Genomic DNA, 15,189 nt, shown 5'->3' on the forward strand with positions numbered 1-15,189 from the left:
CTCTTTTTTTGTTTTTGGGTTTTTCGAGACAGGGTTTCTCTGTGTAGCTTTGCACCTTTCCTGGATCTCACTCTGTAGACTAGGCTGGCTCGAACTCACAGAGATTTGCCTGGCTCCACCTCCTGAGTGCTGGGATTTAAAGGTGCACACCGCTGCCGCCACTGCTGCCACCACCACCACCACCACCGCCATTCATTTCATGCTTATTTTGCCAAGCAGGTGGTAATTACAAACAAATACATTATTTTTTTCATCATATCAGTTTAAAAAATACTATTTTATTTCATTGAAGAGTACAAACAAATCCCCTGGGTAAATTTTATTTTACTTGAGACAGGATTGACTATGTAGCCCAGTTTGCCTCAAACTCCAAAGCATTCGGAAGTAACAATGTAAATGCTGGTGGGTTTGTCTTTTTTAAAGGCAGATTTACACACAAATATTTTAAAAATTATTTTCTTAGTAGAATAGAATTTTAAATGGTTTAAAGTCATTACAAGATCAAATGTATTAAGCATATATCATATAAACTTTAACAAAGATTGCCATTAGTTATTATAGCTTTTAAAGTTTCACAAGCATAAGTGAGAAATATTTATATAAGCCAAAATTCAACTCACTTATTGCTTTAATATTTCCACTATATGTCCAAAGTTGCTGGGAGGGATAAAAGAGAAAAGAACACAAATGAGAAAAGATAAAAAGAATGCATACAAATAAAGGATGCGTGAAATGATGGAGAAAACTCAACCTCTGAATCTTGTGAAAGAGAACTAAGAACTAGAGAATTTCAGTGATTTAGGCCAAACCAGTAACTGGTGGAACAGTAGTGTTTCCTTTAACAAACCTGAACTGCAGCTTTTGGGAACACCTTTAAAATGGGAGTACTGAGGCCAGACCTCACTGATAGAAAGAACTCAGTATCACCATAACACAAATCAAAAGTTAAATACCCAACCCTGGCCCCTTCAAAACCTTTTCCAATCAACCAAACTGCCATAGACCTGCCATTCCCTAAATCTGCAAATGCCCACCAAATGCTCTTTTCCAGAAAATACTGTTTCTGTTGTTACTGATCAGTGAACAGAAGCTTCTTCAAAGCTATTTCACAAACTTCTATCCTACACTATTAGGATATTTCAAAGGAATGAACATTCACCCGCCCTCTTTATTGGAGACAAGATCTCACTACATAACTCAGGCTGGCCACAAAGTTACAATGCTCCTGCCTCAGCCTCCTGAGTGCTGGGTTTACAGTCTTGTACAACCATACCAGGCATCTCTTTTTTCAAGAGTGGTTATATATGACCAGAAAAACTACACTCACTGAAGAGGGATGAAAAAGAAAGGATGATGTTCTTTTTCATTGTTCTGGAATCCACAGACAACGCAATGATCTATGAAACTGAACAGGAAATATTTTACTGACATCTGCATGGAAGTCTATTTTTTTAAAGACTTATTTATTATGTATACAGTATTCTGCCTGCATGTGTCCCTGCAGACCACAAGAGGGCACCAGATCTCACTACAAGTGGTTGTGAGCCACCATGTGGTTGCTGGGAATTGAACTCAGGACCTCTGCAAGTGCAGTTGGTGCTCTTAACCACTGAGCCATCTCTCCAGCCCCCCCATGGAAGTCTTTCAATCAAGATTATAGTCAACAAGCTACAGTAGTAGAAGTAGTTTCCATGAACTTGCTAATAATTAAAATTACAGGTATTTTCATATTACAACTATATGCATCCAAATAGGTAACAGTGGCTAGCACAGTTGTTCTAAAGCAGGGGTTTTAATGCTGCAACCCTCATGTTGTGGTGACCCCCAGCAATAAAATTATTTTTGTTGCTACTTCACCACTATAATTTTGCTACAATTATGAATCATAATGTAAATATCTGATATGTGACCCCTGTGAAAGGGTCATTTGACAGCCCCCAGGGTCACGACCCACAGGTTGAGAAGCAGTTCTAAAGCTTTTACTCAGGTGGAAGGAGGACATAGTAACCTATCACAACTCTGCATTTCTAATATCTGTGACAGTGTTCCAATCACAAATCTGCATTTCTAATATTTGTGACAATGTTTCAATTTAACTGGCCTCCTCACACAATCATGAGTCATTAGAACCATTACTATGGGACAGAGTTCACAGGTTTCTACTTATTAACCAAAGATGTCCTTGACATGACAACTGGTAACACACAGATCAGGGGAAATAATGACAATTCTGAGGGGTCCTCATGAGAACTGTCATATCTACTCCAATGGCAATTGTCTGTTCAGTATTCATTACTTCTAAGATTTTTAAAACCTGTTTAATCTTTGCTACTTATTTACTATGTATGTGTACATGTACATGTGATGTTTGAGTGTGCACCTAAGGGACAGAGGACAACTCGTCGGAATCAGCCGTCTGCTTCCCCTGTTTAGGTTCGGGAACACCAGTCAGGTTTCAGACTCGTGGGAAGCACTTTCTTCCACCTGCTATGCCTGCCATCTCGCTGAAACCTTCCGACACTTTTTTGAAGGACTAAAACTAACAAGACAGACTTCTTATTTAAGATAATGTACAAAAGTATCTTTCTTTCTAGTTCCCAATGTAGAGGTCTCATAATCTTTCCTCCCTCTCTCCCTCTCTTTACACTATTAAACGTGTATCTTGAACTTTTATCGATCAATTCTACTGTTAACAGATAAACAATGGAGAAAGGAATCCAAAGTAAAACATGTACCTCTCCTATTTGAAAGGGCTGTAAGTAAAAGTTCTTATTAGTTTACATGTTCCCCATTACTCTCTATTCTAAGCCAGAAATTACACTATTATCTAAATATACTTCTAGTAATTCAATATAAAAAAACATTTCCCTAAATTAAATTTACTTAATGTAGTTTATAGTTAAATAATTTTTCACTTATGTCTCAATAATCATTTCCCCCAAAGACATATTTACCTTCAGCCAGTGCTGGTGATTCTGTCCTTGTCCTTCTATCTGTTTAAAGAAAAAAAAAGGGAAGAGAGTCTAAAACATCATTATACGTTCAAATATGTCATTACAGCTAACATCAACCATAAGTACCCCGAGTTCCCCAGACCTACATAAAGAGCTGAGCATGGCAGCATGCCAGTACATCCCTTATCACCTCAGAACCAGAAGAGAAGGGAACACAAAGACAGACAGATTCCCCAAGGTCACCAGCCTGCCTACCCAAAAGAGCTTCAGGTTCAGTTAAAGATTCTCTCTCCCTCCCTCCCTCCCTTCCTCTCTCTCCTGATTGCATGCATGCAAGCATGCACACGAGATACACACACACACACACACACACACACACACACACACACACACACACACACACAGTAAAGACTGAGGAAAAATACCCAACTTCAACTTCAACTTCTGGCCTTCACATATACATACACCTATACAAACAAGCACATATATAACATATACACACCACACCCTCACAAATGCTGTAACACATGTATTTCCTTGGATGAATCCAACCACTCTTTATGAAGGACCTACCTCGAGTAAAGTATCATGTTCGCCCTACAAGAACACCAACAGATGGTAAAAGAACAAGGATGCAGCATTCAAGATATTCAAAGACAAACAGTTAACCTCCATTTCATATGACAACTCTGCCTTTCCAGGTTCTCTGGCTGAAAATCTTGGATTCTTCTACTTCCTTCTCTACACTCCATGTTCTACTTTAAAGGCCTCACCTTATTAGTTGCATTACATCTACAAACTCTTGAGGTTCTCCATAAGCCACAAAGGTCAGTAAATACAGAGCCAGGACTACCTTAGGTAGAAGTGTGAACTACAGCAAGCCCTATGTGTGTGTTTTATCCCAAGAGGTCACTGCTGGCAACATGCAAAGCTAAAAGCAGGTCAGATATTCACATCCAGCAAAGTTTGTTTACAGCAACTAAACAACTCAGTATGGCAAACAAAATGCTCTGCAGACTATATTTAGTTATTAATCCACTGATTTAAAACTTCTGTCTTAGGACTTCACACTATCTAAAATTTATTAGAGTATTAATCCTAAATCATTCATTTCCATCCACATATGTGAGTCATTCATGATCAAAGCCTAACATCACTGTGGTTATCCACAAAAATGTTTCTTGGATCAATGTTATTAATACTAGCGGAATGAACAGCTTTTAAATTTCTTTTTCCTGCAAAAATTAACTACTTTCCCTAATGACTACTGTAGCCACCCAGAAATAAGTGGCTTGGTTAACTACTTTAATAAGCCACAGGGACAAGACCACATGTTTAAAACCATGAGGAAATTTCAAGTCACATTATCAAGTTCTTAATAAGCCAGTACCTAGTAAAATACTAGCAATTATAGTCATTCACCTTTGGAATAAAACAACAAGTCAAAAACAATACTAGGTAATAGTTAAATTGAGTAATCCAAGCACCATTTAGTATGTACAAAAACCTAAAGGCTTTCCAAGTTAAGTGTTAAAAATCATTCCTTTGCCTCCAGGAAAGGGTAAGACATAAAGTTGTGACTAGAGAGCATTGAGTCACTATGTCAGGACTATATAAAACTCAATAACTAGCCACAAAACCTAGATAGATGGTAAAACCTAACTGAACTCAACTGGTTCATGGTTCCCTTGAAATACACAGACAACAACTTTCAAAACCACCTTAGAAACAACAGAAAGGAGCACTTGGATTGATTAATGGGCCACTGACCAGGTTCCAAAATCTGACAGTACCATAAAATATCTTATACTTCTTCAGAGGGGAAAAGAAGCAAGCTAACCATGGTGGTTTGAATGAGAATAGACCCTAGCTGGTAAAACTCCCTGGGAAGGACTAGGAGGTGTGGCCTTGTTGGAGAAGGTGTGTCACTGTGTGAAACCTCAAAGCCCACACCATTCTCAGTGTAGTCCTCTTTCCTTCCCACTCTCCCTCTCTGCCTCATGCCTGTGACCAGATGTAAGCTCTCAGACACAGCTTCAAGGCCATGCCTACCTGCCCAGTGGACTGGGCTACCTCCTGAAACTGTGACACCCAAACTAAATGCATTCTTTTATAAGTTGCCTTGGTCATAGTGTTTCATAGAAATAGAAAACCAACCAATAGCCGGGCGGTGGTGGCGCACGCCTTTAATCCCAGCACTCGGGAGGCAGAGCTAGGCGGATCTCTGTGAGTTCGAGGCCAGCCTGGGCTACCAAGTGAGCTCCAGGAAAGGCGCAAAGCTACGCAGAGAAACCCTGTCTCGAAAAACCAAAAAAAAAAAAAAAAAAAAAAAAAAAAAAAAAGAAAACCAACCAATAAAAATTTTTATGAGAAACAGGACAGATAAAAAGGACTCATATGTTAGGGAAAGAGAGAAATTAGAAAAGGTTCCATTATATATAGCCATTAAAAAAAAATCAAAGTTTACTATGTACCCAAATCAAAACAGATACCCCAAGACATACAATGAAAATTGTGCTCCCTAGAATCAGAGGATAATTTATTATGAAAGTTAAAATATATAAGGTAAAAATGTATTCTGAGAAACAGTTCCATATAGTGCTCTGGCAACAAGAGACGAGTATATTTGTATTTATACCTAGAGAGAAGGCATGGAAATTAGGTAGCAGGAGAGAGTTTCTGATGCCTGTGAACTTTAAGGGGTTTTGTTTGTTTTTTTTTTGTTTTTCTAGATAGGGTTTCTCTGTGCCACCCTAGATGTCCTGGAACTCTTCTCTATAGACTGGGCTGGCCTCAAACTCAGAGATCCATTTGCCTCTGCCTCCCGAGTGCTGGGATTAAAGGTGTGAGCCACCACTGCCCAGCTTAAGGTGAACTCTAAAGATTGGATGGGAGTCAGAAAAGATGGAAAAGGAAATAGAAAGTTCAATCATATGCTAAAGGAGGAAGGTATTATGACTGTGCAATAAAATGAAAGATTTCTTTAATAAGCAGTGTTAGAATAATCTCTTGGAAAACTTAGACCCTTTGCAGCCAATATATTGTAGATGGATTACAGCTTATTTTTCAGAAATCTCAAAAATATTGTCTTATTAATTATTGGAGGAATAGTATATTAAAATTTAAAGAATGATAAGAAATTGTAATAGACAGTTATTATCAGTCCTTTAAAAACTAAAAGTGCTGGAAAGGTGGCTCAGTGGTTAAGAATGATTTACAGGTCACAACTGCAAAAGATCTGGGTTTGGTTCCCAATCAAGCACATGGAAGCTGACAACTACCTGTATCTCCAGTTCCAGGGGGTCCAACACCCTCTTTTGAACTCCACGGGCTCCTACACACATGTGGTAAACACACGCATAAGTCTGGCATACACACAAAAATAAATTTAACTGAAAGTAAATAATATAAAAATGTTAATAGTTCCTTAATAATTCATAATCAGGAGGAAAAAATATGATAACTTACAACAGATAGATAATAAACATACATACAAAATAAATACACATTTCATGCAATTTGCTAAGTTATCTCATTATCTATAAAATCTTTACAAACTAGGATCTATTATTTACAACCTGAATAAGCCCCAGAGATCCTCCTGGATCTGCCTTCCTGGCTCTGGGATTACAGGCGTATAGATACTGTACAGTGGAACTTTGCTGATAACCTCAACTAAGGAATGTTTTAGAATATACAACAATAAACCAAACACTAGACAATGGTTTCTGGTGGAAGTGCTCCGATCAGGAGAAGCAGACCTAAGATATGTTTCCATAAAACAAATTAAGTTGTTTTGAAACTCTGTAAATTCAAATTCTGAAAACTTCAGTGCTTATTAGGAGATACAGGTACAGTGGTGCTGTTCTTTTTATCTGTTCTATATGCTCAAATGCTCTTATAAAATGTAAACACATGATTCAATTTTAAAGAAATAATAAGTAGTAAAAGGCATTAACAAAGGAAAAACATTTCAACTCCATATACAGAAAAAACAGTATTTTCCTAAGGGTCAAGTTAGGATCAAATCAAATAAATTGCTATTCAAATGCAAAAATGCATTTGCTCCAAAATAATTCCAAATGCTAGTTTGATTTTTAAACTCAAAGGGTTTTGTTTGGTTGGTTGGTTTTATGTCTTAACATTTTCTTTACTTTTTTTAAATTTATTTTTATTTTGCATGTATCAGTGTTTTGCCTGCATGTATGTCTGTGCACCATGTGTGTGCAGTGTTTGCAGAAGCCAGAAGAGAGTATTGGATTCTCTGTGTCAGTCCTAGCAATCAAACCCAGGTCCCCTGCAAGAGCAACAAGCAGTCTTAACCACTGAGCCATCTCTCCAGCCCCTGTTTGTTTGTTTTTAAATCATGACATAAGTGCATGGCTTATTTCAGCAATGCAAAGTTAGTTCAGTCTATCTACAAGCTGTCTGCACCCAATTAACAAAGAAAACCAACTATATAAATTACCTCAAAAGACATAGATAGGGCTGTTAATGAAGGATATAGACATTTATGGTAAAAGAAAACAGATTAAGTAAAATAAAAATTGCAACAATAAAGTCATCTACTTAACTAAAAGCCTAAAATAAACCTAATTCTTAAGGAAGAACTAATAGAAGCATTCCCTTTCAAAGTTGAAGAGAGACAAGAACTCCTGTCCACTGCCATCACCTCCTACTCAACACTGCATTTCAGGTCACAGTCAGTGAGAAAAGTTAAGAGAAAAGGTTAAAAATATTAAATTGATTGATATGCTTTTTATTTATGTGTGCATGCTTTTACACTACGCATGTGCAGGTTCTTGTGGAGGTTAGAAAGTACTGCAAAAGCAGTATATGGCTGAGTCATCTCTTCACTCCATCCCCCTTTTAAAAGAAATAGTAAAACCTTTGGTTCCCACTATGAGAACTACTTACACAGAAAAAAAAAAAAAAAAAAATACTTTAGAGCCCAAGCATTTGGTATGAGTATACTACTAATACAAGAATAACCAACTGTGCTTATCTCAAGTGAAAAATGAGAAAGAATTATTTTCATATACAAAATTGTATTAAAATCAGAACAAGGAATAGATCTAACAAAAGCTGAGCAGTATCTATACAGAAATAAAGCCATAAAACTTCAGGGAAGAGCTGGGCGGTGGTGACACATGCCTTTAATCCCAGCACTCGGGAGGCAGAGGCAGGCGGATCTCTTTAAGTTCAAGGCCAGCCTGGGCTACAGAGTGAGTTCCAGGAAAGGTGCAAAGCTACACAGAGAAACCCTGTCTCGGAAAAAAAAAAAAAAAAAAAGAAAGAAAAAAAAAAAAAACTTTAGGGAAAAAGCCAGAAATACAAGGTCATGTTCATTACCAGGAACAGAGGCTATGATGATAGCAACTGACATTTGTTAATAGAGTCTTCCAAATTCACCTAAATACTAAAGACATTTCTAAGCAAAATCAAGAACTTTTTGGTAGAACTTAATATTCTGAAATTTATATGAAAAAGCAAAAATTTAAGAGGAATCAAAAAGTCCAAGGAATCAAGTATGTCAGCTTGCCCAAACAGATTTCAGGATATAAAATAAGCTAGAGTAGACATGGTACTGGTACGAAGATAAACTGGCATAAAGAACATACACTACTGAGAAACAGGATGCACAGTCCAGCAACAAGCACAGGTACACATACAAAGTAGGAGGAAGCTGTGTCCCCACGTGCAGACCACTGAAGGAAGGAGACTGTTACACAAATGGAAGGGAGGCTGATTATTCACAGAAGAAAAAAAATTCCTAAACTATGTCATAAATAAAAAAAGTTCCTGTGGGACTTAATCCTAGAGAAAAACCCCAACTTTTGAAATGAAACTCAGAATGCTTCTTTATGGCCCCAAAGAAGAGACAAGCAAAGTGTTCACAGAAATGGTACAAAAAGCATTACCCACCAGCAAAAACACTAATAAATTTGACCAAACTAATATCAAGAACTTCCAAGATGAATACAGTGGCTCACGGCTAGAGCCTAAAGCAAAAGGATTGAGGTTAAAACAAACCTGGAATACAAGGTTGAGACATGGTCTCAAAACAAACAAACAAACGAACAAAAACTATTTAACTTAACACTTTAAAGAAACCAAATAGTAAATAGCTGAGCTGTAAGATACTGGCAAGACATATATCAGAGAAAGGATTGATACCTAATATCCAAAAAAAAATCCTGCTAATTTGGTAGGATAGGATGATTTGATTTTCGAAAATGAACCACAGTTGTAAAACGTTTACAAATAGGAAAACTGTCTGTGGTCTTTACATTTTACAACCATTAGACTGACTAAAGAATTAAGAAATTTAGTGGTCAAAGAGTAATTAACTGCTCTTCCATAGGATGAGAGTTCTCAGCACCCACGTCAGACTCCCTGTAAGGGCAGTTCCAGATAATTTACCACCTTCCTCTGTCCTCGGCAGGAAACTGCACTCAGAGAATATAAACAACTAAGAAAGCTAACAATATCAAATAGCACCCAACTGAGATTATAAATTCTGTGCTTTATATGCTGCTTAATGTCTGTCAATTAAACAAATGGTCCATGTACTACATACATCTAAATATGCTTATAATACCAATTCTGAGACTCATTACAATCAATTAACTTCTACAAGTTGTTTCTAAGGATCTGCATTTTCCAAGATCAAGTGACTATAATATACACTCGTGTTTATAGTCTAAAACACCAGTTCTCAACCTGCAAGTCTCAATCCCTTTGGGGGTCAAGGTTACCTAAGATCACTGGAAAACACAGATATTTACATTATGATTCATAACAGTAGCAAAATTAGAGTTATGAAGTAGCAATGAAAATAATTTTATGGTTGGGGTCACCACAACATGAGGAACTACATTAAAGGGTCACAGCATTAAGAAGGTTGAAAACTCACTGCTCTAGAAGACTTCATTCTAGAGGCTGACATGACCATCTCTAACAGCCAAAGCTATTCCAAGTCTGGAAATTTCCTCCTCATGGAAAGGAGCACCTTCCTTCTAAAACATTTTTGCCCTTAGAAGCCCATCTTAAAGCCAATTTCAAAAGGCTTTGCTCTTAGAGTCCAACCACCAGAGAACTGAAATCTCTCTAATTCCCAAGCAATCTCACACGATGGTGGAGTTATTCATGTTTCACCTAGTAACGCCATTTGTTACTTTCTTGTCACTGCTATTCACTTGAGCAAGGCCCCACTTGCTCAAGCAAAAACATACTTTCTTTCCTTCTCACTGTGACAAAAGACTGGACAGAAGCAACTCAAGGAGGGACCTTTTATTGTCGCTCAGTTGGAAATGGTGCAGTCCTTGAAGGCAAGAAGGACACGGTGGCAGGAGTGGCTGTTTTTGGCATGGGTGCTCATGGCAATCAGAACTTGGCTGATAAGGATCAGTCCTCAACCCTGCAACGACCCACCTCCACAAGCCTAGCTCCTGAAGACTCCATAACCTCTTCAAAGAACACCACTAACCTGGGGCCAATGTTCAGTCTGTATAGGACATTTCGCATTCAAAGCACAACAGTCATGTTACTGAAGGAAGACAAATTCATGAAAACTATTTAAATCTGTTTTCCAAAAGAGCACAAATCTACTTTTATCTGCTTACTTTCTATTAGTTTAAATCTTTACGGGTGCAGTATCACATGGCTGCTGTGTCTTGTGGCAGTAGAGAGGATGCTTGAGAACTGGGCATACCATTGATGCCACTGTTTCCATAAGCCCAGGTTATAGGTCCCAGCATTACTCTTGTTTAGTTGGGAGAAGCTGTATGTAACCTTGAGCTTCAGAGACCCCTTACTCAAGCAAAAGTGGCTTTATACCACAGTCTTCTAGATATAGTTGCCTTTCAGAAGTCCTGTTGCTAGCAGAAATCCACAGACCTCAAATGGCAGAAAGAGCTTTTTTTATCTTCAAATTTTGTACCCTACTCAATATTTAGTACTTATATTTCGATAAAGGGAAACAGCATCACATAAAGGTGGAAGTGTTTGATCTAAACTTTAAAAGCAGTCAGATCGCAGTCTGAATTCTTTGCAGTTCTGAGGCTCAAACCCTGGGCCTCAAAAATACCAGGCAAGTTCTCCAGCCCTGAGCCACACAGCCCTAAGCTATTCTGAATTTTAGTTCTGACAACTGCTACCGGCAGCACAGGGTCATTACAGCCCTCAAACACTGATTTTCTCATATGGAAAATGGAGTTAATAGTTCCCCTACAGCACTAAGCTGTGTTAATTAGGATTTATGAGGATCTGGTAAAAATGCATTTTTAGTATTTAGCAAAAAATACAAAGTAAGCATTCAATGAACTGGTACTATGATTAACAATACTGATTAAACGTCTACTTTTTTTGCAGACCCAGTAGCAGCTTCCAGAAACACATAGCTCAAAAATGTCCCCTCCCAAAAGATTTTACCCTAAATGAGTTACTGTTGCAATAGTATTTATATATATTAAAAGCACTGAGTTCAACACTAGTGTGGTGGTTTGATTATGAATGCCCCCGACAGGCTCATAGATATGAATGCTTGGTCATTAGGGAGTGGAATTACTGGAAAGGGATTAGGAGGTGTGGCCTTGTTGGAGGAAGGTGTCACCAAGGGTGGGCTTTGGGGTTTCAAATGCTGAAGATAGACCCAATGTCTGTCTCTCTCACTGCATGATGCCTGTGATCTCAGCTACTCTCCAGCACCATGTCTGCCTGCATGTCATCATGCTTCCTACCATGACGACAATGGAATAAACCTCTTAACCTGTAAAGCAGCCCAATTAAATGCTTTCCTTTCTAAGAGTTGCTATGGCCATGGTGTCTCTTCACAGCAAAGAACTTTGACTAAGACATCTAGATTAATGGAACAGACTACAGTTATAACAAATTCAGAAAACAACAGTGCTCAAATAGAGCCAAGAGTATATTCCAAGTATAGTCTGAGGATCCACCATTTAATCACTCATGAAAACGTCTGGTACTTTCTTATGACTGATGTTGGAATCAGAGTCCATTTACTGTTACTGCATTCTCTGAAGCACAAGGATACACTGTAGACTCCAGTGTGTAACGCATGTACTGTGAATGAGTGACAAGCAAACATAACAGAAGAGACTGAAAGAAATGCAGCTAATCTACGCTTAAGGCCACAAAGACTGATCATTCTGCTAAAAAGATTTGTATAGAAAAATGAAATGTCAACATATACATGTCAGATAACTGACAAAATTTGGACAGACATGTAATTTCTATTATAAATTAATATAATAAAGAAACCTTAAATAAAATTGTTGGAAAGTGTCCATAATGGCTTTACAGGTGCTGGTTTCCCCAGACTGTCAAAATAACTCAATTGCCACAAACTACCACTTTGGGGAAATACCATAATATATTATTGCATGTCTTGATAGCAATCAAAGAAATAATCCTTTTAAAACTGTTTGAAATTGCATGTCTCAACAGATATTTTAAAGATGCTGTGTGATCAGTCCACAGGCAAGCCAAAGTGAGAAGAGACAGAACGGATTCAGAAAAGTAATTGTATAAAAATAACAACAGTGGCTGGAGAGATGGCTCAGAGGTTAAAAGCACTGACTGCTCTTCCAGACGACCCAGGTTCAATTCCCAGCACCCACATGGCAGCTTACAATTGTCTGTAATTCCAGTTCCAGGGGATCTGACACCCTCATACAGACATACATGCAGGCAAAATTGTAAAGTACACTAAATAAATAAATCTTTAAAAAAAACAACAAAATAAAATAAAATGCCTTGTCATATCTAAAACACAAAGTACTAAAATTCAATGAAGATCAATATAGGTGTAGGCCTTGCCCTCCAATACATCAGATGCAAGGCAGAGTCAAACTGCTTAGTAAAAAGACCTGCCCTCAAGATGTTCACTGTCTATGAAATGACATGTAAAGAGATAGCTACAAATTAGCATAATTAAATAAAACGCCCCACTAGAGCTCTGTGGTTAAACTCCAATGGCGAGACAGATGAGAAGTAATTTATGTCTAGAAAAGAGTGTCAGAGAAAGCTAGAGAAGTGAAGACGTCAGAGTTTGCCTTGTGTAGTTAAAAAACCACCACACAACTTATAAAGAGATTTTTCATATGCTTCAAACTTGGAAAAATAACTTTAAAAAAAGGTTTTGTATCGGTATATCTGCTAAGCTGAAAAAGGGGAAAATTTCTTCCCCTAAAACAGGTATTTTAAACACTTGTCATCTGATTGGTAACAAAAGGATACAAGATGAAATGAAACTTAAATCCTTAAAAAGGCTTCCCTAATCTAGGGCAACAAAGAATTCAAAGAACAATGGAGGTTTCTCAGTATCACTGAAAACTACAAACCACAAGAATTCCTCCTAACTTCTCCAACAGTAACTATCTCATTTGCTGTACACGCTTAAGCCTTCTAATTGCCCTTTTATTTTTACTTGCTAAGAAGTAAGCAGCCTAATTTCACATTTTGACTATTTAAATCTGAACTTGTAAATCAGATTATGAGGAGACACATTCAAATACAGCTATGTACTATAGCAGGCAAGGACTACAAGCCTATAAACCTAACCTAGGGAGGCTGAGGCACGATGATTCAGTTCAAAGCCACTTGGGCTACACAATGGACTGTATCTCAAAAAAATAAAATAAAAGTATAATAGGTAGGGAAACTCTAAAGGGAATGGTGATTATAATAAATGAAGGACAATTTTGATCAATGGTTAACAAACCATTTGTTTTTGGTTTTGTTTTTTCGAGACAGGGTTTCTCTGTGTAGCTTTGCGCCTTTCCTGGAACTCACTTGGTAGCCCAGGCTGGCCTCGAACTCACAGAGATCCAGAGATCCGCCTGCCTCTGCCTCCCGAGTGCTGGGATTAAAGGCGTGTGCCACCACCGCCCGGCAATAATCCATTTTTTTAAAAAATTTTTTTTGTGTGTATTAGTGTTTTGCCTAAAACATACATTTGTGCACCAAATGTGTGCCTGGTGCTCACAGAAGCTAAAAGACTTTGGATGCCCTGGAATCAAAGTTATTGAAGGCTGTGAGCTGCCACTTGGGTGCTGGAAATAAAACTGGGTCCTCTGGAAGAGCAGCCTATGTTCATAACTGTTATGCATCTCTCTAGCCCTCAATTCACCAATATTTATAAAGTATTATAAATTACCCATTTATTTATTATAAGTTAACCAACCCCTTCCTAATATCTTTTTGAAGACAGTGGTATTTTTGAAACCCACAGTTAATTGGATATAGTCAACAGCTGTTACCCTTTCACTGTAAATTAGGAAATAATTGCTAATATTGACTAAGCAGCTTTTCAGGATAAGATTTATAACAATGTGTCATTTACTTGTCTTTTCTGTACTAAAAACTGAAACTAGTGTTAGCGTGAGTTACGTGATTTCTTGATAATCAATAGCTACTATTCAGATAAACATTAATGGCCATTTTTAGAGTGTCTGTCCTCTCATCTGAGTCCGAGGTTTTGGGAAAACATGTCACAGGCTCTGAAAGTATTGTCATAGAGGAAGACCTTTGAGGAAAGACAGACTGAGGGTACATTCTGAGTGAGAACTGTAACAAATACGCACATTCCTCAAGATGAACTGCAAAAATTTGAAAATTAAATAACCAGGACATTCAAGGGAATGGAAAAAAAACCAAACACAATGAGTACTTTTTAAAATATCAAAAAGAAGCTTAAGACTTCCCAGGAACACAGAAAATGGACACATATTTTAAGAATGTAAGAACCTTAAGAACAGCTGATAGCAGCTTTTTGTTTGATTTTTTTTTTTTTTTCTTTTGAGACAGGGTTTCACTGTTGCCCTGGCTGGCCCTGGAAACTGCTATGTAGACTAATCTGGCCTGGATCTCAGAGACCTGCCTACCTCTGCACACACCCTTCTTCTGACAGTGCTTGCATTTATTGCATTTATTGCATTTATTTATTTATTTATTTATTTATTTCTAATTTTATACAAAGTGTTCCCTCTACTATAAAACTGTTCTTTTTATTTCATAATTCCAAATTACTCAGAAAAGAAAAATGAAGGACTCTAAATCTGGGTCCATTTCTTTAATTCCTCTAATTTATATGCTTTCTCATATACATCAATGAAATTACTTCTTATTCTTTAAAAATATTCCTAATCTCCAACCTTCTAGATGTATTTCTATCAACAGGTAGGACGGATATCAGAAGTCCTATAAAATCCAT

General features: G+C 37.5%; 1 protein-coding gene across 13 annotated transcripts in view; it reads right to left on the minus strand.

Annotated features, from left to right (window-relative positions):
• The window catches only part of Cyrib (CYFIP related Rac1 interactor B), a 138,979-nt gene that overhangs the window by 40,250 nt on the left and 83,540 nt on the right, over nt 1-15,189 (minus strand). For 11 of the 13 annotated variants that reach the window (XM_076555959.1, XM_076555963.1, XM_076555964.1 and 8 more), the window contains one exon: nt 2,955-2,993. Coding sequence is in view for 1 of the 13 variants with exons in the window: in XM_042265307.2 (XP_042121241.1) it covers nt 2,955-2,993 (39 nt within the window). In the remaining 12 variants the exon portion in view is untranslated. Of the gene's footprint in view, nt 1-620; nt 658-2,954; nt 2,994-6,235; nt 6,289-15,189 lie in introns of those variants that run through there. The other 2 variants (XM_076555962.1, XM_042265311.2) reach the window with 2 other exon arrangements.

The sequence above is a fragment of the Peromyscus maniculatus genome, chromosome 20, assembly GCF_049852395.1.
Source record: "Peromyscus maniculatus bairdii isolate BWxNUB_F1_BW_parent chromosome 20, HU_Pman_BW_mat_3.1, whole genome shotgun sequence".
Taxonomy (NCBI): Eukaryota; Metazoa; Chordata; class Mammalia; order Rodentia; family Cricetidae; genus Peromyscus; species Peromyscus maniculatus.